This window comes from Euleptes europaea, chromosome 8, assembly GCF_029931775.1.
Source record: "Euleptes europaea isolate rEulEur1 chromosome 8, rEulEur1.hap1, whole genome shotgun sequence".
NCBI classification, from domain to species: Eukaryota; Metazoa; Chordata; class Lepidosauria; order Squamata; family Sphaerodactylidae; genus Euleptes; species Euleptes europaea.
The window spans coordinates 35,471,436-35,494,146 of record NC_079319.1 but is presented as its reverse complement, the minus strand read 5'-3'; the positions used below and the strand labels follow the sequence as shown (position 1 = coordinate 35,494,146).

General features: G+C 41.0%; 1 protein-coding gene across 1 annotated transcript in view; it reads left to right on the top strand.

Moving 5' to 3' along the window:
- Positions 1-3,321: 3,321 nt before the first annotated feature.
- Positions 3,322-22,711, top strand: part of CRISPLD1 (cysteine rich secretory protein LCCL domain containing 1) — a 30,279-nt gene continuing 10,889 nt past the window's right edge. Inside the window, exons 1-9 of the mRNA XM_056854321.1 lie at positions 3,322-3,604; positions 17,773-17,891; positions 18,013-18,145; positions 19,141-19,256; positions 20,439-20,539; positions 21,155-21,310; positions 21,405-21,465; positions 21,582-21,648; positions 22,242-22,372. Of these exons, the coding sequence (XP_056710299.1) occupies positions 3,344-3,604; positions 17,773-17,891; positions 18,013-18,145; positions 19,141-19,256; positions 20,439-20,539; positions 21,155-21,310; positions 21,405-21,465; positions 21,582-21,648; positions 22,242-22,372 (1,145 nt within the window). The 5' untranslated portion in view covers positions 3,322-3,343. The remainder of the gene's footprint in view (positions 3,605-17,772; positions 17,892-18,012; positions 18,146-19,140; positions 19,257-20,438; positions 20,540-21,154; positions 21,311-21,404; positions 21,466-21,581; positions 21,649-22,241; positions 22,373-22,711) is intronic.

Here is a 22,711-nt window from a genome sequence, read left to right as displayed (position 1 = left end):
CCAAAACTGGGAATGCAACTTGTTCCACCTAACCTTTCACATGGATGCTCACTTGGTTCTTGTAGGTTTTCCGGGCTGTGTGACCGTGGTCTTGGTATTTTCTTTCCTGACGTTTCGCCAGCAGCTGTGGCAGGCATCTTCAGAGGAGTAACACTGAAGGACAGGCATCTTCAGAGGAGTAACACTGAAGGACAGAGACACTTTGTGAGTATATATTTCTCTTCCTACACACTTGACACTGAGAGACACTGTCCTTCAGTGTTACTACTCCTCTGAAGATGCCGGCCACAGCTGCTGGCGAAACGTCAGGAAAGAAAATACCAAGGCCACGGATATCACAGCCCGGATAACCTACAAGAACCAAGCGAGCATCCATGTGAAAGGTTAGGTGGAACCTACAAGAACCAATGAACTCTGACCGTGAAAGCCTTCGACAATATTTTGGATGCTCACTTGTTTGAATGCACTTCCACATCAGTACCAGTTCAGTATAAGGCAGCTTCATGTGTCCCTGGCGGTTGGCAACCCTAAACCCCTTCACACACAGAGAGAGAGAACCCCCCAGCACTTACACCACAGCGCCCGAGAGGGTCGCTTCGGGGCCAGCCAGGTAAATCCCCGCTTCTTCCCCCCCGAGACAACCCCACTGCCCCGTGAGCCGCCCCTGAGCGGGCCTCCGGCTGACCTCACGCCCGGCGTCTCCCGCAGGCCCTCGAGGTGGGCGGCGCCGTCCTGCGGGCATCCCCCGAAGCCGGCCAGGCGGCGGGATGCCGGGGAGGGGTGAACCGCCGGGGCGCGTCACGGCGGGGGTGGGGTGGGGTGGCGGGCGCCCTCCAGGCTCCGCATAAATGAGTGGTCGCCGAGCCGCGCAGAAGCGCGGAGCTCCTCAGGCCGGCGGCGGCGGCGGCAGCAGGGACTCTGAGGCGGGAAGAGGCCGGCTGCGCTGCGCGGAGGGCCGCGAAGGCCAGGAGAGGCGCGTCGAGGGGGCGCGGGAGACGCGGGGAAACAGCGCCGCCGAGCGGAGGGCGCGGCGACTGGGGCAGGCGCTCGGCTGTGCCCAGGGCCCGAGCCCGCCTTTCCCAGCCGGGCTGCTGCGAACGTCCCGTCCCCAAGAGGAGCTGGAGGGCGAAGAGGCGCGCGCTTGGCTCGGAGCGGCACAGGCGGGGCTCTCCCCTGAGGTAAGCTCTCGCGCCCTCTTTTTCCGGTCGCCCAAAGTCTCTCTCTCTCTCTCTCTCTCTCTCTCTCTCTCTCTCTCTCTCTCTCTCTCTCTCCTCGTTTCACATCCTTGAGGAGGCCGTGAGGTGCAGTTCTGTCGGCGCGCCAGCGGGGGAGACCTCGAGGCCCCTCGAGCCGGCTCGCTGGTGAGACAGCAGGGTAGACTTCCCCCGACTGTGGAAGATCCACCGATTTAGCCATTTGCAATAATCGCTTTTCCTTTCTGTAAGATGTATTGAAATGGATTAGGACAGTCAGGGGATAGCTTGTTGCTGGGCAGGGTACCTCTGTGTGTCTGTGTGCTAGGAATTGGGGCAAGAGTCAGGGAGGGTTGCGATAAACCGTCACAAGAACTGGGTGAAACTGTGACTGTGCTGGAGTGCTATCAGCTTTACCCTGGATGTTGACTAGTTGTCATAGCTTGAACTTGGATAAATATCCCTTCCTCAGTACGATCGGGGCTCAGAGATTTTTACTCGGTAGAGTGCTCTGGGTAGCAGCTGCTCCGAATAAATAACGGTTTTCTTGCAAACAACGGTCTCGGGTCTCCTCCTCCACGAACCTCTGGTTTGCTGCATCACTGGCCTCTCTTGGCCAAGAGATGGACGTGCTGTCGCCCCTGCCGCTGCATCCCTCCCGGGAAAGCGCCTCTGCTGAGGCCAGAGAGGCCAAAATGAAAGTGGATAAAAAGCTGGCCCAAATGGCCCGATATCAAGTGTGCTGTTTGGTACTCCTAGGCAAGATCTGAGCAAGGCTGTCAAAGATGGGACATTTTGGAGGACTTTCATTCATGGGAGGTTTTGCCTTGGATTTGCCACTCTAGAGATGCCCATTTTCCCCATCTGAATTCTCAGAACTCTGCATGGCAGCTTATTGTTGAGTTTTGAGAATAGGGATGGGGGAAAAGGGCATCTAAAGAGCGGCAAACCCAATTCAAAACCTTCCATGAATAAATGGCCCATGAGTCGGAAGCGACTTGACGGCACTTAACACACACACATGGAGGGCTGGCTCTTTTAACGTCAGGAAAAAACGCGTTTTTGACCGAAAAGACCATCATGTGACCAAAGTAGAAAGGGCAGGAACCCTCCTGTTATTCGTTTTCAAGGGAGAGGAACCATTGAAATCAATTCAGTTTCTGCTCTCAAGTGATGCATGGTGTTGTTCGTGGAAGGATTTTGGAAGGAGAGGATTCCCTCTCCACCAATAATTTGGTCCATAACTTTGCCACATGCGGTTTTGAACAGAGAGGAGGGCGACGTTGGTGTGATTACCGCCCTTCAAAACTTTTGCATTGCGTTTGAAATTACTATTAAATACTTGCAATTTCAGCTAATTTCTTTGCAAGTCACGTGTTGCTTAACTATTGCAGAGTTGCACCCAAAGAACTGTCCCAAACATTTGCCAGTAGAATGTTTGAGAACACCAATATAGTTTGAGTTACTCCTTTAAAATACCTCAAGTAACTTATTCTTTGTATGGTATAACTTAGCTTGTGACGTAGAAGTTTTAAAAGTCTTGAATTCTGTTGTAACATGAAACAAAGGATGATATGCTGCAGCCAATTGTTGGTGCCTATGATTTCTATGGCTGAGTTAAGCATGTGCTTAAATCTTTTCCACTGAATTGAGTGGCGCTTTTGGCTGGAATCATGCTTTTTTTTTAAAAAAAAAAAAAGGTTCTATATTCTTATTTTAGGTTTATCTTGCAGTTTAAAAACATTTTGAAGCGTTAATATTGTAAGAGGGGAGAATTAATCAGTCAATTCTATGACTGGCTCCTTTTAATATGGTCCTGGGGAAAATGAGTTTCTTTCATACACTCTCTCAAATGAGCATTGAAGTACACCCCTCTTAGTACACTCTTCATTTCATAGGTCTGAAGATAAGTTATCGTTTCAAACCCACAATGTCAGCATTGAGTGTTTGCATAAGGTAGCTCCGTAGTCTCCCTAGATACCTTGGTATACTTGTCTTTAAAACATCTTTTGACTCGTGTTCATTTAATTAATTCAAGACAGCCCCTTAAACCTCAAAATCACCTCACTCTCTTTTGCTGTTGCAGCCTGCAGACCTGGAAGAAGGTTTTGTCTTGGAGTAGTTAAGCCACAGGAGTTTTGAGATCATTCATGATGAAGCAAGTAGCAGAGGAGTGGTTCAGAGTAACTGCTTTGCTATGCATAGCTCAAGCGGTTTCTGCCATGGTACTTCCCAATGGAACACTTTTTGAAAAGCTGCTGGAAAAATACATGGATGAGGATGGAGAATGGTGGACTGCAAAGCAAAGAGGGAAAAGGGCTATCACAGACAGTGATATGCAAAGTATCTTGGATCTTCATAATAAATTACGGGGTCAGGTGTATCCACAAGCTTCAAATATGGAATATATGGTAAGGATGTATTGCTACTGGGTTCCAGAAAGAACAAATTAAATTCTTTTTGTATTGTAGAACATAATACTGTTATGCTTGATGTTTGCCTGTTCTAGGTTACTTGTTTGCTTCTTATATTTCATGAAGTGATCATGTATTATAGGAATGTGTCTTTTTTCTTGTGGACTTTACACTTGGTTCCACAAATATTGAAAGTTTTTCTCCATTCCAGATATTGTTAAAATTAATCAAATAATGAATAAGAATGCCCAATATGGCATTATACAGCATTGTAACATAAGATTTTCACATACTTGCAAATTAAGGCCTTGATTCAGCCAAAAGTACTCTTGAATCTTATTGATTTAGTTAGAAAGATTTATACAGTCCCAGCCCTATGGCACAGAGCGGTAAGCTGCAGTACTGCAGTCCAAGCTCTGCTTGCGACCTGAGTTCGTTCCCGACGGAAGTTGGTATCAGGTAGGCAGCTCAAGGTTCACTCCGCCTCCCATCCTTCCGAGGTTGGTAAAATGAGTACCCAGCTTGCTGGGGGTAAAAGGAAGATGACTGGGGAAGGCATTGGCGGACCACCCCATAAAACAAAGTCTGCCTAGTCACATCCCGACGTTTACATCACCCCATGGGTCAGGAATGACCCGGTGCTTGCACAGGGGACCTTTACCTTTAATGAAATTTTAGTGACTTAAAACTGATTAATTTTGGGTGAATTATGGCCAAAGTTTACAGGTCCCTAGAAAATAAAGTATTACAATGTTGGATAATGTCATGTTGGACAGTTCTTATGCATTACTGTAGGACTCAAATTTGTAATTCCAAACTGTGCAAAGCTGAAACTTGGAAAAATGTGTCTGCAAAATGAGCTTTTGGTTTTTGGAGTGGCCATTCACTTGGTATGATTTTTAGAAACATACACATGCGCAGCAACTCATATATAGTCCATCCTGACTTTCCGTGGAAGGTTGACCCTGCCTAGAGAGGTGGAGTTTGATCTGCTTCCAGGTTTCTGCCCAATGAACAGACTCCTCCTTTTGTGTGTAAGATTCCATGCACCCAGCAGTAGTGTGTAATCTTAATTTAGTTACTTAATGGGATGATTACAATTTGCATGTAAGGATTGGGAAGAGAACAGTTAATATGATTTTTGGGGGCTTGTGGTTCATTCCAAAAAAGTTAACCTTTGAAGCTATCGCTTTGGGGGTTAGGGTGAAAGAGCAACATTTTTTTTTACAATTGCTTAAAAAAAATATTCTTAATCATTTTTGGAGTTTGTTGTCATACACAAGTGTCAGATATATATTTTTAATAATGAGCAATCAGCCAGCTTCATATTTTGTGGCTGTAATGGTAGGTACCTGTTTCTTGGTAGGAGAAAACAGATCTTCTCATTTGCTAGAATGGACGCCTCCTGGAATGCTGGCGCAGGCCTTTACACCAGTGTTAGGACCACTAACGCCGGCATAAGTAGCCCTGACGCCAGCGCGGGGCCCCCTAATGCTGGCGCAGTGCCTTCCTGGCCTCCTAAGGGCCTTTGCCCTTAAAGCTCAGGAATGCGCTGTTAGAATGTTGAAAGCACTTTGTATAAATCAACAGTCCTGGCTGCTTTCACGTGGGAATTTCCCCCCCACATAGGAAGCAGGAATTCCCCTGCATTAAAGGGAAACATCCACATTATACTGTGTTCATTCCAATACCAATTCATGCTGTTCCAGAGCATCCTCCCTTAAACCAGAGAAAAAACAAATCTGTTGTTTCCCAGCTCAAAGGAGAATCTGTGGAGTGTGGGGGAAGGGAAGGACAATGCTCCTGCAAACCAACGCCCCCCTTTAGCCCTTTACAGTTTACCCTTCCTTTCCTGATGAGCCATGTTGGACCTCTACAGCATGGCTCAGTAGGGAAAGTAAACTGAGGCGAAAGATGAGGTCTCCAAGCCACAGGAGTCCTAGCATGTTGGGAGAAAAGGGGAGGAGCATGGTGGGGAAGTCGGTGAGGAGAGCGGGAAAGGTGTGTGGATGCTGTTTATGTGCCTGCTGCCACAGCTAGCACGTGTTTTTGCACCTCTATCTGGAAGTGGCATCTCTAAGAAATATCAGTCTTATTATGACTATATTTGAATGAGGTGAGATGCTGAGTCTTGGAGTGGCTTGCTGAAGGCCATTTAGTAAGTTCATGGCCCAGGGAAGAGATGGGCTTCCTGGATCAGAAAGTAGCCCTTAACCACTACACTGCATCGGTCGAAGTAGAGAGTTTTGACACATTAATGTGGAGTATGAGTTATACAGATATATATATATAACAACTGCTAACTTGCACCATATTCTATGGAAGGTATTTATTTTTTATTTATTTAGAATATTTATATTTTGCTTTTCTCCCTGGGGAGAACCCAAATCAGAAACCTGTACACAGAGGAAAAACAACCAAAACAAGAAAGGGAGGGGGGTTTCCAATGTTCAAAGAGGTCTTCTCTCTCCAAAGGACAGGCTCACACCTCTAGCCATGCTCAGCCTGTGTATACATGTGCGCTCATACCTGAGTTATTCAGCTGCTGCTAACTATCAGGATCTTCCCCTGTTCCTGCACTGCCAGGTAAGGTTAGTTTGAAATGTTCCTTCACTGGTGGAAACTTCTGGAAAAGGGTTCCATATAGCAGCTCCCCTGGAGGTGCTGTAGCATTTGAAATCCACCTAGCAGACCCAGCCACATTGAAAGTTTTCTTGACAGGACCAGTGTCTTCCATTTCTTAATGTTCTTTCTTTCTGATTGGGGCCAGGCCAGGCCTGGCTAGGGTTGCCAGCTCCAGATTGGGAAATTCATGGAGATTTTTGGGTGGAGTCTAGGGAGGGTGGGGTTTTGCAAGGAAAGGGGCCTCAGCTGGCTGTAAAGCCATAGAGTCTACTTTCCAAAGCAGCCATTTTCTCTAGGGGGACAGATCTCTGTCATCTAGAAATCAGTTGTAAGTCTGGGAGATCTCCAGGTCCCACCTGGCGATTGGCAATTCTAGGCCTGCTAGCAACCACTGGGTGACTTGGTACCACCCGACTTGCATGACTGAACTAGACCTGGCTGCTTGTTACTGTTCAACAGCAGCCATCCTATGAAAGCCATATGTATAGTGGTTAGAGCTTCAGAGTAGGGTCTGGGAGACCCAGGTTTGAATCCTCATCTTGCTGTGGAAGCTCACTTGGTGAATATGGGCCAATCACATACTTTCAGCCTAACCTACCTCACAGGGTTGTTGTGAGGATAAAAGGAGGAGAGGAGAATAATGTAAGCTGCTTTGGCCCTCACTGTGGAGAAAGGTGCCTATGAATGAAGTAAACAAAATGGGGGTAGATAAAAGGTACATTGGTGAATGGCTGACCACGAGAGAATGAGGCAGAGAAAGGGGAGATGATATGTGTGCTACCAGGAGGAGGGAAAGAGGAAATAGTGTGAGGATGTCAATACAGGGGGAAGTGAGATATCCCCCCCACAGGTTCTTGAGGAGTCCCTTCCATGAAAGTGGGCTGTGCCCAGTGGCCAGCACTACACAACTGGGCCATAGTTTTCCTATGTAGAGGGTGCTGGGAGGTGGGGTGGAAGGGAAAGCTGGAGAACAGATGAATGTACATTCACTGTAGGGTGGGAAGGCAAGAGGGAAGCAGGAAAAAGAGAGACTATGGGGCTTTCTGGAAAGGGAAAGAGATATCAACGATGCGGGAAATGTGATGCCTTCTGCAAGTCCTTGTGGGTCCCCACTTGTATATTTCTATACCACATTCTCAACAGAGATACTGAGGTAGGTTCGAATAAATATATTAAGACAGGTTACAATGAAATATAATAAATGAAACCAACAGCAGCCTTAAAATCAAACCAAAGAGAACAGCCATAATAATAGCCTAAAAAAAACAAACCACCAGTCAAAGTAGCAACTCAAAGCCCCAAACAACCATGTATAGCTGTATAATGTGTACATAATGTTATAACCAATTAAATTAGGCAAAGTGATCCCATTAATGATGTACGAATGCCCAGGCGAACAAAACTTAGCTAGGCTCCCGAGAGTTATTACTGTAAATTTGGCATCAGGCACAGGTTTACAGTGTTCCTATGTTTCTGGAACAGCATGGGAACTGTTTGCATGTGCTCACTCTTGTCCTCTGGCCTGGCAATATCTTCAGACAGAGAGGAACCACATTGGTTGGTGGAATGACATAATTCCTTCCCACTACAGCATTTCCCTTCATTTGCCATGCCATTTCAGCAGCATATGAATTGAGCTTTAGAGATGACAGATGTGTTGATGCATAGAGAGCGGGACTGGCTTGGGTGGAGTTGTCTGAGGCCACAGAATCAGGACTTCTAAGGATCCATAACTAGAGTGAAGAAAAAGAATTTGGCATAACATTCTATAGCTCACTCACTACCAACTGCTGTGATTCCATTTTTCAGTGGTTATGCATATTGTCCCAAGCATGGGTTCAGAAGCATTTTACCATTTAAATTTATCATTTAGTATAGATATAGATTTTTGCCGTAACTGGCTTCACCTCATCTTTCAGCTTCACCTATTTCAGAAATCATTGTTGCCTTTTGACGGTCTAGTTAGTGATTGATAGTGAGTATTGTTCCTTGTATAAATTAATATATTATCACAGTCACCATTGCTACATCAAATAAACTGGTCGTGGGACACAACAAATGCCAGCAGCATTTTCCCTGCAAATATAAAGGCTCAGTGCTGTAAGGATGATTGGAGCAACCCAAGACAGCACTATAAACAAATTTCTTATGCAAAAAGTGAATTTTATAGTGAAAAAGTGCAAAATATATACAATTATATACAAATAAAGATACAACAAGATACAAATGTACAATAAGAAATCCAAAAAAGGCTGTAGCAAGGATATCACAGATTCTGATTAAACAGGTAAGTCACAATATACGACCCACTTAGGTGTCTTTTGATAAGAAGTCTCTGATTAATGCAGTAATTAAGTCCAGTTGTCAAGCAACTATATGCAAGAAAATGGAAGAAAGCCACGAAGGGACGATACTAGACGTGTCGTCTAGATCGGGACCACGTTTCGCCTATGGCTTCATCAGTGACCTGTATCAGTAATAAAAGTATCAAAACCCTAATAGGTAACGTTTCAAGAGGACCACCAAAAGTTGTATACGGGTCTCAAAAGGACAGAGTCACTGCTGATTTCTCAGGTTGGCCAAGTCTGCAGTATCTTTCATGTTCTTTTATCCTTGTTTGTATGCTGCGTTTTGTGGTCCCGATGTAAACTTGTCCACAGCTGCAAGGTATACGATATACTCCTGCAGAGGACAATGATTCAGCTCAACCCAACCCCTTTCTGAGTATATATTACTCTTCCTACACACTTGACACTGAGAGACACTGTCCTTCAGTGTTACTCCTCTGAAGATGCCTGCCACAGCTGCTGGCGAAACGTCAGGAAAGAAAATACCAAGACCAGGGTTACACAGCCCGGATAACCTACAAGAACCAGTAACAAACAATATTTGTATTACCTTTCTTCCAAAGAAAAGGAAAGATTGCCTGTTTCTACTGCTTTCCAGAACATAACTGAAATTGAAGTTCTTATCATACCTGGTTTACTCTCCCTTTTGGGCTCAAGGCTCAGTTCTTTTCTTCATTCTTTTTTTCCCTTGGTAATCTGATTTTTTTTTTTTTTGGCTTGCAGTATCACTGTATGCAAATTCTCTTAAATTCTGTCTTTCTACTCTTTATCTCCCTCTGTTCTTATTGATGTTTCCAATTGTCTTACAGTTAATTTTGCTTGGATGTTGGATCATTATCTCAAAATATATAGAGGACAGAATTTGTGTTTCCCACTAAACCTCTACTTTAAGCTTCTCTTTTTCAATTGGTAACATCACTCTTCTAAGCAAGGTAAGAGACTGAGCGTTTGATCCTTCGTTTTTTCTTACTCTCATGGTCTATCTAGCTTGAATTTTTTTCATCTTGCAATATTTCTAACATTCATCCTTTTATCTTCTGGTTTTTGGTTTTTTTTAGTGATCATACTGCTATTTTCCATGCTGTGAACTCATAGGGACACCGTCCTGTAAGGTGCAGGCCCATTCTGCCTTAACCTCCTCTAATTCCCTTTTCTCCTCTTTACTCTTGTGTTGTTCCTTACTTGGTTGATGTGTACCTCTTTGCTTCTTTACTCTTCTTAATCTCCTTGTTTTACTTGTCTTTATTTCATTTTATCTTTCCCCTTTATTGCCTGATTCTCCCTCTGGGCCTCATTCTTCTCCTCTTTTCCAGCCTCTTTCTGCATATGCTGAGTAGGAAGAAGGCATGACCACGTCTTCCTTTATCCCTTAGAAGCTCCTTGATCCATTGATCTTGAGCAGCGTAATTTTAGATCTAATGTTTGAGGGATATAAGGATTGAAATAAATCTTGACAATGTAGCCTTGGGATCCCTGTCACTTAATAAAAAAGCCGTTATGTCAGACACAGAGGCATTAGATTTATATGTTAAAAGGGGAAAGATATAATGTGAACCAAGTTCCTCATAAAAGCTGCATTCCAAAAGGGCATGAGTTGATGAATCAATAGAGCCGGAAGAGTAAGGCAGGTCCTGTCTGGGTATGGTATATTCAAAATTCTACCTTGCATGACCATAGAGGGATTTGCATTCAGTCTAGCTAAACAGAAGGCTCTAGACGAGGAGTTGTCAAATAATAAGTATAAGCGGGCAAACTGCGTGGGTGACCACATCCAGTTTCAGTGTCACACCACCAGATCCCTGTCCTCATCCCTATCTACTGCCACCATCGCTCTAGTCATACTACCTTCAGCCATGCCTTGTCCCTTCCTACTTCCTGTGTTGCCTCAGTTCCTCAATCCAATCCCATTGCCTCTGTGAGATGTTCCCACTGCTGCAGTTCTGCTACAGTCTTGTTGGTCTATTTATTTATATATTTGTATGTCTCCTCTCCAGAGAACTAGCTTAAAGCAACTTACAAAATATCATAAAAACCTCACAGCATAAACATGTTAAAAATTAACAAGTTAATTTTAAAAAAAACCCTTAAAGGTAAGAACTAGCACTTTGAGTTGGGCCTGGAAACCAGCAGTCAGTGGTGATCTTTCAGCACAGGGGTGATATGATTCCTGAATTCTGCCCCTGACATTATCTTTGTTGAATTTCAAACCAGCTGAAGTTTCCAGGCCATTTTCAAAGGTATCCCCGCATAGAGCACATTACAGTATTCTAACCAGGATGCAATCAGAACATGGATCACTGTGACCAGATCATGCTTTTTAAGGAATGGCCATAGCTGATAAAAGGTGCTACATTCCACAAAAAGGATCTCCAACCGTAGGCCAAGATCCAGCAGCTCCTTCAAGCTACAAATGTGCTCCTTCAGTGGGTGAGCAACCACCTCCAGGACAGCTTAGTCCTTAAGCAGCTTTGTCATTGACCAACAGCAGTTTAGTCTTGTCTGGACTTAACTTCAGTTTATTGGCCCTCACCTAACCCATTACCTTCTCAAGGCATTGCGACCACGGGAATGTATTCTGGGCCTGTATTCAGACTTTTATTATAGTCTTAACTACAACGCCATGTGGTGGGAATAAACATTAAAGTGCTCATCACTCTGAAAACAATTCCATGTGGCAGATGTTATCTACACTTAAGATTCATATTCTGATACACATTTGAATGAACATCAGATTGATTCCTGAGCCAGTGTGAAATATATGCATGGAACACTATGTCACTCTATGCACAGATCTCCTTAGCTGAATCCAAATATGATTGTATAATTAAACTCTGCAATTTTATATATTTCTTAACCAATTTTTATTCTCCTTTTCTCATTTTGTATTAAATTATATTGTAGATGTTATTAAAAAGTAAATAAGTACCATACTCTACATTTATATTTACTCTACCCGTCAGTTCCTTCTATTTAGAATGAATACAGCATTGAGACTCTATATCATGCCACAGTAAATGTTTACTTTTGTTGGTGCCAACTGTATGCTTTACTGTCTTTACTAAGTCTGAACCTTAGCTCTTTTTATTTTACATTAATAGATCTCTGCATCAAGCTGTGCAAGAAATCTCTTTCTGTTTGTGTGTCACTCCAAAAGTGTGGTTATTTGCCTAAAATGTGTTGCGTACTTCCTTAAACTTTAAGCAAATGATAACTTAATTATTTATTTATATTTACGTTATTTATAGTCCGCCTTTCTCACAGGGACTGAAGACAGATTACACATAGTGAGTCAGTACAGTTGATAAAATGGGACATTCAGAAACCAATGCATTAGAATTTCAGAAGTCTGGAGCCACCAGAAAGAACTGAAGCACAGCATAAGTATTCCCATGACACATTAAGCAGTACAGAAATTATATAAATAGGGTCCTCCTTAAAATAAGCTATACAAAACAGTATAGATGACAGTCCTTAATCTATCCAAGCAAATCTGTAAAACCATTTTGTATAACACAACCCTATTATAAAACCATTTTGTACAATGCAACCCTATTACCTGCACAGAAAAGTCCTCTTGAATAGTTTAGCTTTGCATAGTTTGCAGCAAGCTAGGAGAGTGGGAGCTTTCCTGAAATCATTGGGTTGGATTTTTCCTTCCACATGCTAAGTTTGTTGAAGTTCAGCACAACACCACATAAACAATTTATTATGAACACTCTATGTAAAAAAAAGTTACAGGAGATAATACTAATATAAATGCTTGACTATTTGCCTAGGAGAGAGAGAGAGAGATGGTCTACTATATTAAAGGATATCAATGACACTTTGGAAGTGTAGTGCATCTTTTGCTACTACCCTTGACTCTGCTATTAATTGAACTCTATTTTTAGATAAACAAGAATGCCATGATATTAAATAATGGGTTAGCTCCACATCTTTTTTCCCACTGGGAAGGGAACATCTGCTGGGGGGGGGGGAATTTTTGCCCATGCACCTTGCCACTTCCTATTGATCTTGCTCTCCTTGTCACACCCTGAACAGTAGAGGCAGCATTTTGGGAGACGCAGTGAGCTGCATTGAGTTGGTCGAGAAGGGAAGTTTGGTCCGTAAGGAGAGCTTCTCTCACAGTAATTTGGATTCAACCCATCAGGTTACCATTCCATATTATACTGTGTGTGTGTGTGTGTGTTAACTGCCATCAAGTCACTTCTGACCTACGGCAACCCTATGAATTAATGACCTCCAAAATGTCCTATCGTTAACAGCCTTGCTCAGATCTTGCAAACTGAGGGCAGTGGCTTCCTTTATAGAATCAATCCATCTCATGTTGGGTCTTCCTCTTTTCTTGCTGGCTTCAACTTTTCCTAGCATTATTGTCTTTTCCAGTGACTCTTGTCTTCTCATAATGTGACCAAAGTACGATAGCCTCAGTTTAGTCATTTCAGCTTCTAGGGAGAGTTCAGCCTTGATTTGATCTAGAACCTATTGATTTGTCTTTTTGGGAGTCCATGGTATTCGTAAAACTCTCTTCCAACACCACAATTCAAACAAATGTACTTTCTTCATTGTCCAGCTATTCACACCCATAGATAGTAATGAGGAATACAATGGCATGAATTAACTCGATCTTGGTCGCCAGCAACACATCCTTACACTTAAGAATATTTTCTAGCTCCGTCATGGCTGCCCTTTCCAGTCTCAGTCTCCTTCTGATTTCTTGGTTACAGTCTCTTTTTTGGTTGATGATGGAGCCAAGGAACAGAAAATCTTGAACTATTTCCATTTCTTCACTGTCATCCTTAAAGCTGTGTAATTCCCCACTATTCATTACTTTTGTCTTCTTGATGTTCAGCTGTAATCCTGCTTTGGCACTTTCTGCCTTAACCTTCATCAGTAGTCATTTCAAATCTTCACTATTTTCTGCCAGTAATGTGGTGTCATCTGCATATCCCAAATGGTTAGTGTTCCTTCCACCAATTTTTACTCTGCCTTCATCAAGTTGATACTAGTTGATATTAAGGATTACTATGGATCTTACTGTTAAACATTTGGAAGTTTTTATTTGATTCCTTTTCAAATAAATGCTCTATACTAGCCCTATACCACTCACCTTTAGTTTTTGTTGGAGCAAGCCTTGATTTAACTCTTTAGTGACCATCTGAGGATTTGAGTCATTGGAAAGTTAAGTATGAGATATTGCATCTGGATTATTAAAACACACACACAAATGACTTATTTGCTGAAAGTTTATATGTGTTGTATTTTTTTACTGTACCCAGTGTGGTGTAGTGGTTAAGAGTGGTGTACTCTACTCTGGAGAACCAGGTTTAATTTGCCACTCCTACACATGAAGCCTGCTGGGTGACCTTGGGCTAGTCACGTTTCTCAGAACTCTCTCAGCCCACCTACCTCACAAGGTGGCTGTTGTGGGGAGGGGAAGGAAAGGTGATTGTAAGCTTCTTTGAGACTCCTTAAAGGTAGAGAAAAGCAGGGTATAAAAACCAACTCTTCTTCTTGCCAGAAAAGTAAAGAATACATATAATTCTTATGTCTGTCTTTAAACGTACACAGTGGAGGATGTTTTCTAATGGGGATACAGCAGAAAAGAGAATATTATTCTGTGATGTTTGGCTAGAAAGTCTTTTGAAACATGTAAATATTTCAGAGACTCCTTGAGTATTCCCTATCCAATTTCAACAGTTCCCTAGAGGTTCATCAGTCACAAGCAACCACAATAAATTAAAGGTTTTATGGTGACATTTTTGCAGTGCTCTGGACATCCACCCTTCGACATTTTCCATAGAAAATGGTTTCCTGTTAAAAATTCACTTGATCACAAACATTGTGTTTGCCTGCCCAAAGGCTCTATTGACAGATTAACTAGATTAGTTCTGGCAGCTAATCAGAGTTGAATTGTAGATTAGCAGTTTAAATAAATTGATATTGGGGTATGTGAATAAAGATGTTGAAAATTCCATTAATTATCCCCAAAGGAGAAAAAAGCTTCCATTGTAATGTATAGAGGAAGGAGTTTGAGGAACTGTTCGAAAAAGTAAAATTAGAATAAGGTGGCTTTGTGTACAAGAATGAAATAGGGAAATATTCAAGGGAGGATATCATTATTTCCTGTATATCACTATAAAGAATTGTAGTGCTATAGAAAATAAAAGAGGAAGAAAAGAAAAAACACTACTTGGTTAAGAATTGTGTGTATGAAGCAATAAATGTAGATTCAAGTCAAATGAATAAGCTAGCTTCATCCAAAAGTAGGTGTCTCTCTTCAGGTGTTGATTTATGCGTGTTCATCAGCAGTAGCTTCTAGTTAACCCGTAGTGCAGGAGTGTCAAACTCATTTGTTACGAGGGCCAGATATGACATAAACGTTACTTGGTCTGGCCAGGTCATGCCTTGCCAGCCCAGATTGGGAGCTGGGTGGTGGTGGTGGCTGTCTCAGCTGGCGATCCCACAGCAGGCTCTCCAGCCCAGATTGGGAAGGGGGGTGGCTGCCTCGGCTGGTTCACCGGCAGGATAAGAGCTCTCAAGGGGCTGGATCTGGCCCCCGGGCCATATGCTTGACCCCCCCTGCTCTAATGGTTTGAATTCAAAATGTCTGAAAGACTGCCTCAATTATATGGTTGCCAATACCAAATTGGGAAATTCCTGGAAATTGGCAGGTAGTTCCTTGGGGAAGGCAGGGTTTGGGGAGGGACCTTAGCAAGGTATAATACCATAGAGTCCACCATCCAAAGCAGCCATTTTCTTCTGGAGAACCGATCTTTGTAACCTGGAGATGTTGTAATTCTGGGAGATTTCCAGACCCTAGCTTGCAGCCTTTATGGGCCATACCCATAATGATTGGATCTTATATTTTATTCCTTAGATTGGATTATTTCCAATCTGCCTCTTGAGCCCTGTCCTCTGTGCTTGTACTTTCAGAGGTGAGACACGTGGCAACTAGGGATGTGCATGCAGATATTTCTGGTCAAAATATATACCTAGGAATACCTTATCAGTATTTTTTTGGATATATTCAGTTCCTTGGATGGTATCTGGGATTATCCACCATACTGGTCCTGAAAAATCCAAGAAATATTTGGGAGTAACTGGGAATAGGGCTGTTGAAAAGAAAATTTTTTGGTAAAATTCGGATCCAGCAAAATTCGGCCCGTTTTTATTCGGGAAATGCCGAATTCCGAACTCCCCCGCTTCAGGTCCGTGGAATTCGGCATGAGGTCCGGAATTCGGGGAAAAATTCGGTACTCGCTGAATTTGGCTCCCCGTTTTCCTGCCTTTTTTGAGTTCGGTTCCATCCGAACTAAAAACCGCCGAATCAGGGGAGATTCAGCTGTTTTTCGGTTCGGGACGAACCAAATGGACAGCCCTAACTGGGAATATTGGGAACCAGTGCTTTAAACATGACTGTTTTTTCTTTAATTTTGCTGTGTGACAGTGTCTTCTTGCCAGGGCGTAGTATCGACTTACCAGGTTGGCTTAGCTTTGAAATTACTTCTGTTGGTCTTGCAAGTTGTAGCATTGTGTTTTTTGGTCGAATTGGTTTGCATTAGATTCTTGTGTTCAACATTGGCATGGATTCTCTTATTTGCCATTTGTTGAGTCAGGTTTGCCACATTATCCCATGCTTCTGCGGGGATTCCATGGTTCTGCATTGGTTCTTTGAGCTTCTTGGCTTTGTTTGCATTGGGAGGCTTTTGGCCAGTGGTTGCTTTGCTTGCCCTTGAGTATTTGGTTACTGTTTGCCATGGAGTAAACTTGGAGTGTTTTCTTCCCATAGGAAACAATGGAGGATGGCTTCTCGGTCCAATGTACTTGAAACTTGGGGGTTATTTAATGGACAGGCACCAGCAACTGTGTCTTAATTTTGGTGCCATCACCATGAAAGACAGCCTCTCCATCCCCCTGAAAACATTCTCTATAGGGAATAATTGAAACGAATATTATCAGAATACTGGAAAAACCTGGATATGAATACCAAACCGGTATTCGGGACCTGCATATTTGCATATACTGGGGTTTTTTTGGTTTCCTGATATCTGGATCTGAAAAATAACTATTTTTTTCTATGGTGCACATCCCTTGTGGTAACCAGAGACAGGGCTTTTTCAGTAGTGGCACCTTGCTTATGGAATGCCCTGACTTGTGGCTCATCTAGCACCTATGTTGCTTTCTTTTAGGTGTCAAAATATTTCTGTTCACCCAGGTTTTAAATGAAGGTGTTGATCTTTTAACACTATTTTAACCTGGAAACTGTTACTTTAACTGTTACTGTCTGTGTTTTATTGCTGGGCTGGGTTTGTAATCGTGAATTTTAATTAATATCTTGTTAATGTTTTGCTTTTATTATTTTTATTTTGTAAGATGCTTTAGGCAGGTTTCTGTAGAGGAAGCATAAATTTCTAAATAAACAACTTTAAAGCTCAAAACCAGCATTTTGACTTAAGCCTGGAAAAAATCTGGAAGCCAGTGTAATTGGTATAATATTGGTTTGACATATAATTTTGGGCTGTCACAGTAAACTATTAAAGATTCCAGGCAGTCTTCAAAGGCCAGTCTGGATGTTACTAAGGCATGAGTGATGGTGGCCAGGTCTGCTTTGTAGACTCTGGGGAATAGTTCTGGGAACAAAATTCTGTCAGGTGATGCAAAAAAATGTGTGGAGATCATCTTGTGTTTTTCCCCCCATTTTGGTACATCAGTTATCGTCTCTTGATAATCCTGTATTGTGGGAGGTTTGTTCTTCATAGAAATGAATAGGGTCATGGGCTGCTACAGGTAAAGATTGTATAATGGAAACAGGAAGAGACTACACTTTAACTGGGAAGGCAGATTTTTTTTTTCAACATTAGCTTCATGTAAGGTTAGGGAGGAATCTGGTTGTTTGCTATAAAAGCAGCATTTTGCAGTGTTCTTACTCTTTGCCTTTGACACAATAGTCTGGATTGTATAAACAGATCAAAAAAGAGGCTGGCAGGTCTTGCCTTGAGGCAAAAGGTTTGCCATGTAACCATTTCTATATATGAGCTTCGGTAATATGTTTCTTAAAGATTTTTTAAAATTCAAAACTACTTTCTGATGAGTAACCGTGTTAGGTAGAAGGGCATTTTCCTTTCAAAATATTAACATATAAAAATGAGCTCCAATTTTTGTTTCTTCTTTATCCTTATTCAAATATAGACATGGGATGTGGAGCTGGAGAGATCAGCCCAGTCCTGGGCCGAGACGTGTCTGTGGGAACATGGGCCTGCAGCTCTGCTTCCATCCATTGGACAGAACTTGGGAGCACATTGGGGAAGGTATACCCAGAAGTATCTGTTGCTAGTAATAGAAAACCATATCAACATTTGATTCTTTGTTTAAATGATTGATGGAAACATAGATTCTTTTGATGGCATCAGATGTTTTCTTCTTCTGTAGATATAGACCTTTAACATTTCATGTCCAGTCATGGTATGATGAAGTAAGAGACTTTAGTTATCCATATCCTCAAGAATGCAACCCTTATTGCCCCTATAGATGTTCTGGCCCTGTGTGCACTCATTATACACAGGTATGTGCATTTATTTTCTAGTTAGTTTATTTTCGTCACTCAAGAAAGCAAGGCAAAATTGATACAAAATGTGGTCATTAAAAAATCTTTTTGTACAGGAACGTTTCAGAACACTTATTAAAGATTTACTGAGCCACACAACATTTGTTTGACTTGTCAATGTACTAAAAATGAAAGGGTAGATTTATTTAAATAACAGATCTTGATTTGGCTTTCTTATGTCAATCTATTCAAAATGAAAGGGTATATCTATTTAAATAGCTGTTCTGGATTTGACTTTCTTTACTTTTGCAAAGACACTAAACGAGATCATTTCCTGGAAGATGAGGGACACAATGGATCCATCAGAACATTCCCATGGATCTATTACAGCAAATCTAGGGTGGAACTTACACCCATGGAATTTAACTTTCTCACCTCCCCCCTCCTCCTGTAGCCCAAAATGCCCCCTCAGTGCTGCAGCACTTCTGGGACATTTGAGGTATCAAAAACAATTCCAAAAACAAGGCTGGTAATTTACTGTGCAAAAGATGCATATTTCTGTGAGATGCAAAGTTAGTTTGAATGATGTTATGGAATTTAACTTATTTGTTTGTTAAATTCATATTTATCTTAAACCAAGCTATTTTAATAGTAGCAATAAATATATATATAATCAACAAATTATAAAATCTGATTTTTTTTACAAATCAATCTAATGTCTTCCTTCTAAGAGTAGAATGTCATATGTTTATCATGATCAAAATAATTTTACTCTAATGAAGTGATATATTATTTAAATCAGTTGCTTCTATTCATTTGTACTAGCTACAAATATGCCACATATACTCTTGTGCTAAACTCTCTGTGTATGATTGTATTATGCCTGTAAATGTGTTTATATATGTGTGTGTATAAAGGAAAATGAAATATTTGTTGGTTTTCATTTTTATGGATTACATTTTTATCAACACATGTCTAGGGGTGAATTAACTAGTTTTGTTTTTATCCTCCAGGTGGTATGGGCAACAAGTAGCAGAATAGGTTGTGCGGTTAACTTGTGTCATAATATGAATGTCTGGGGACAGATATGGCCCAAAGCTATTTACTTGGTGTGCAATTACTCTCCCAAGTAAGTATGCAAAGCAGATTAAGCATCTAAATATACTTTATAGACAGAAATGTAACAGATCCCCAGTGCCATTTTTTAATAAAAGAAAAGCTACTTCAGAAGGATTGATCTGGTCTGGAAATGCAGAGAGGACACAAAAAGGGCGCTTTCACAAGTGCCAAATAATGTGCTTTCAATGCAGCTGGATTTTACTGTGTGAAACAACAAAATCCACTTGCAACGATTGTTAAAGTGCATTGAAAATGGATTGAAAGTGCATTATTCAGTATGCGTGAAAGCACCCAAAGAGTGTCCAATCCAAACTACCCCCTGGCCCAGGCTGCTTTCCCTCCCAATTGGTTATTGTCATAAGGATGTAAGAGTTGAGCATTACTCCCACTTCTCCACTCTCGATTTCCCATTCCTAAGTTGCTTTTTCTTTTATCATCTTTTTTAAAAAAGCATTGGTGTTATTTTACATGTATTTGCATGTGTGGTTGAACTTCGACACCCACCTTTTTTTAGAAAGGGAAAACGCCATATTATCCACTAAATAATGCTGTTGGAGGAAAATGAGTGAATATTCTATTTTAAGTTTCTACAAAGTGCTGCTTAGTTTCTAGTGGAGCTTTGATATAATGCAGTGTTAACACATTTTGAGGACTGAGAACTTTAGCGTAAGTCTGTTACAGTCCAAAATTGCAACATTCCAAGCAGACTAAAATCTGCCAACTCTGTTTATAAAAATAATTTGCTCATTTCATAAGGGATGATTAGAAGAAACCCAATAAGCAGCATTTTACCTGAAATTATGGCCATCTTGTATAAATTAAATAAGGCTGTCTTTTAGCTACAGTCTTGATTGGGTTTAATGCAGCATTGATGGATAATTATTGAGTTGTAGAGCTTTTAAATATGCATTTAATAAATTGGAAAATTGTTTAAGCATTGTTTATCCCAGGAAGAGCATTATTAGATAGTTTTTGAATTGCTGTTTGATGTGTGCTTACACTGAGGCAGATTATGGTTTGGGTTCCAACATGATATTGAATGCTTTGAAGGCATTGGAGACAATGTCAGAGGCCTTGTATTTCGGAAATCCTCCGATTCCTTTACCAGCAGCAAGGATGATTAGCTGCAGACAGTGTAACTATAAATTGTGCCATCCACTTTAACTAATACTAAATATATATATTTTTCTAGGGGTAATTGGTGGGGGCATGCACCATACAAGCATGGCCGCCCATGTTCAGCGTGCCCACCTAGTTTTGGAGGAGGCTGCAGAGAAAACCTTTGCTACAAGGGTAAGTACTCAACTACTTCTATTATACTAACCATCCCAAGTGCCAACCTAAATAGAGGAAATACGGTTCTCGTTTAATTGGAACTCCAGTATCTGTTTGTGTGCTCCCCTTCCTGGAAGGCTTGCTTGAAAGCAAATGCAGCCACCTGGGAAAAGTAGAGTTTGTTTCTTCTCTACAAACCAGGATTCTTAAATGTGATGGTTTAGAATCCTTTGCGTTCTGAATCTTTGTTTTTAGCAGTTAATAGTTAAAAGTTTTTGTAAATAAAATCTGAACATGCAAGAAAAGAATCCCTGCAATTAATTAATCAGATTAATTAATCAAATAACATCTTCATGCTCATAACAATTCAGAAGCTTCTGAATTCAATGTAGAATCTCTAATGGTTTCAGCAAGCTTTTCCTTTGGTTTGTTCACTTCCTGCCATGTTTAGATGAACTTGTGATATAAAAACTAAGTATTATAAAGTACCATTGATTTCACAAAGAGAGATTTAAACACAATGGGACTTAGAAGGGCTAAACTTTGAATGCTGTGGTTGCCATTTTTTATTTTCAAAAACTGAACAAGGCTGTTGAGAGAAATATTGTTTGTTTTATTTATTTCCTGTAACAGAAGGTTCAGAAAGGTTTTACTCTCCGGAGATGGAAACCAATGAGATTGAACGGCAGCAGTCACATGTTCAGGATACCTCACAGAATCAGTTAAGGTCACACACATCTGTCTCTGATGACAGTGAGAGAAACGAAGTCATAAGTACACAACAAATGTGTAAGATTATTTCATTTTAAACATTTGTTTTGTTTCCTAACTGGATCCCAAGCAACCTGAAACACTGCAATAACTCTGGCCAATTTTTTGACAGCTCAGATTGTTTCCTGCGAAGTACGGTTAAGAGACCAGTGCAAAGGAACAACTTGCAATAGGTAGGATAGACTGCTCAGTTTATCTTAGAATCCCTGAGACCCATGGGGGTTTAATTTAAATATAGATATTCTTTTCATCACAGATTCTCAGATCAGTTTCTGTTTTAATTCTGTAGGTATGAATGTCCTGCTGGCTGCTTGGATAGCAGTGCCAAAGTTGTTGGAAGTGTGCATTATGACATGGTAAAAATATTGTAATTCATGTTTGAAGTAGCACTATTTGATTTATTTTTTTAAGCTAGAAACTTCAGTTAATGTGTGTTATCTTTGGCAAAACGTTTTGTAAAAAAATGTCCAACAGTAGGTGAAATTTGACAGAAATTTGTGAAGAGAGATTTGGTTTGTCTACCTGTCTGGTATACCTATACCAGATTTTACTCATTCTGAGTCAAAATTCTGACCTATCTGAAACCTCATTTGTAGGATAATTCACAACCACAATCCTGGTTTAATTCAATAATTGTTCCCATTTATAAAAAAGGGGACCACTCTCTTCCTGAAAATTACAGACGATTAGTTTATTGTATTGTCTGGAAAATCTATTTATCTCCTATCTAGTTATAAAATTACAGACCCGGCTGACAGACAATCAGGATAATTCACAAATATAGTCAGACTGGATTTTGGCATACTCTGTTAACTCCCCCTATTAGCATTAAAATAAAAATGGCTTATTTAGTTTTGGGGATAGCGCTGCTTTCTTTCTTTAAAATTTAGTGGAAAAATACTTTTTAATGGATATTAATATCTGCTGTTGTGTCACGTGTCTTTACCAGCAATCGAGCATTTGCAGAGCTGCAATACATTATGGCATCTTAGACAACGATGGTGGATGGGTTGATGTTACCAGACAAGGAAGAAGAAATTATTTTATCAAGTCTTATAGAAATGGTGTTCAGTCTGTTGGGTGAGTAAATATCTAAGTATTCTTCAAAGTGCTTGGGAGTCCAGTAGGTTCTCAGTGTATTATACTACTTTAATGATACAAATTAAATATCAAAAACTACTACAAGCCCTATAAATGCTATGTATATAGACAAGATGTTCTGTGTCGTTCACCATGTGCTTGTCACTAGTTTGTTTTATAATGATGTAACATCTTTGGAAAATGATTATCAATTAGAAAAGTACATTAGTAGCCCACTTAGTTTTTCCAAGATCAACAGTTCTTATGCAAAGGGTGCTAACTACAGTTTTTTATATTACAGAGTTGCAAGTGTGGTGACACCTGCTAGAATTCCCACTT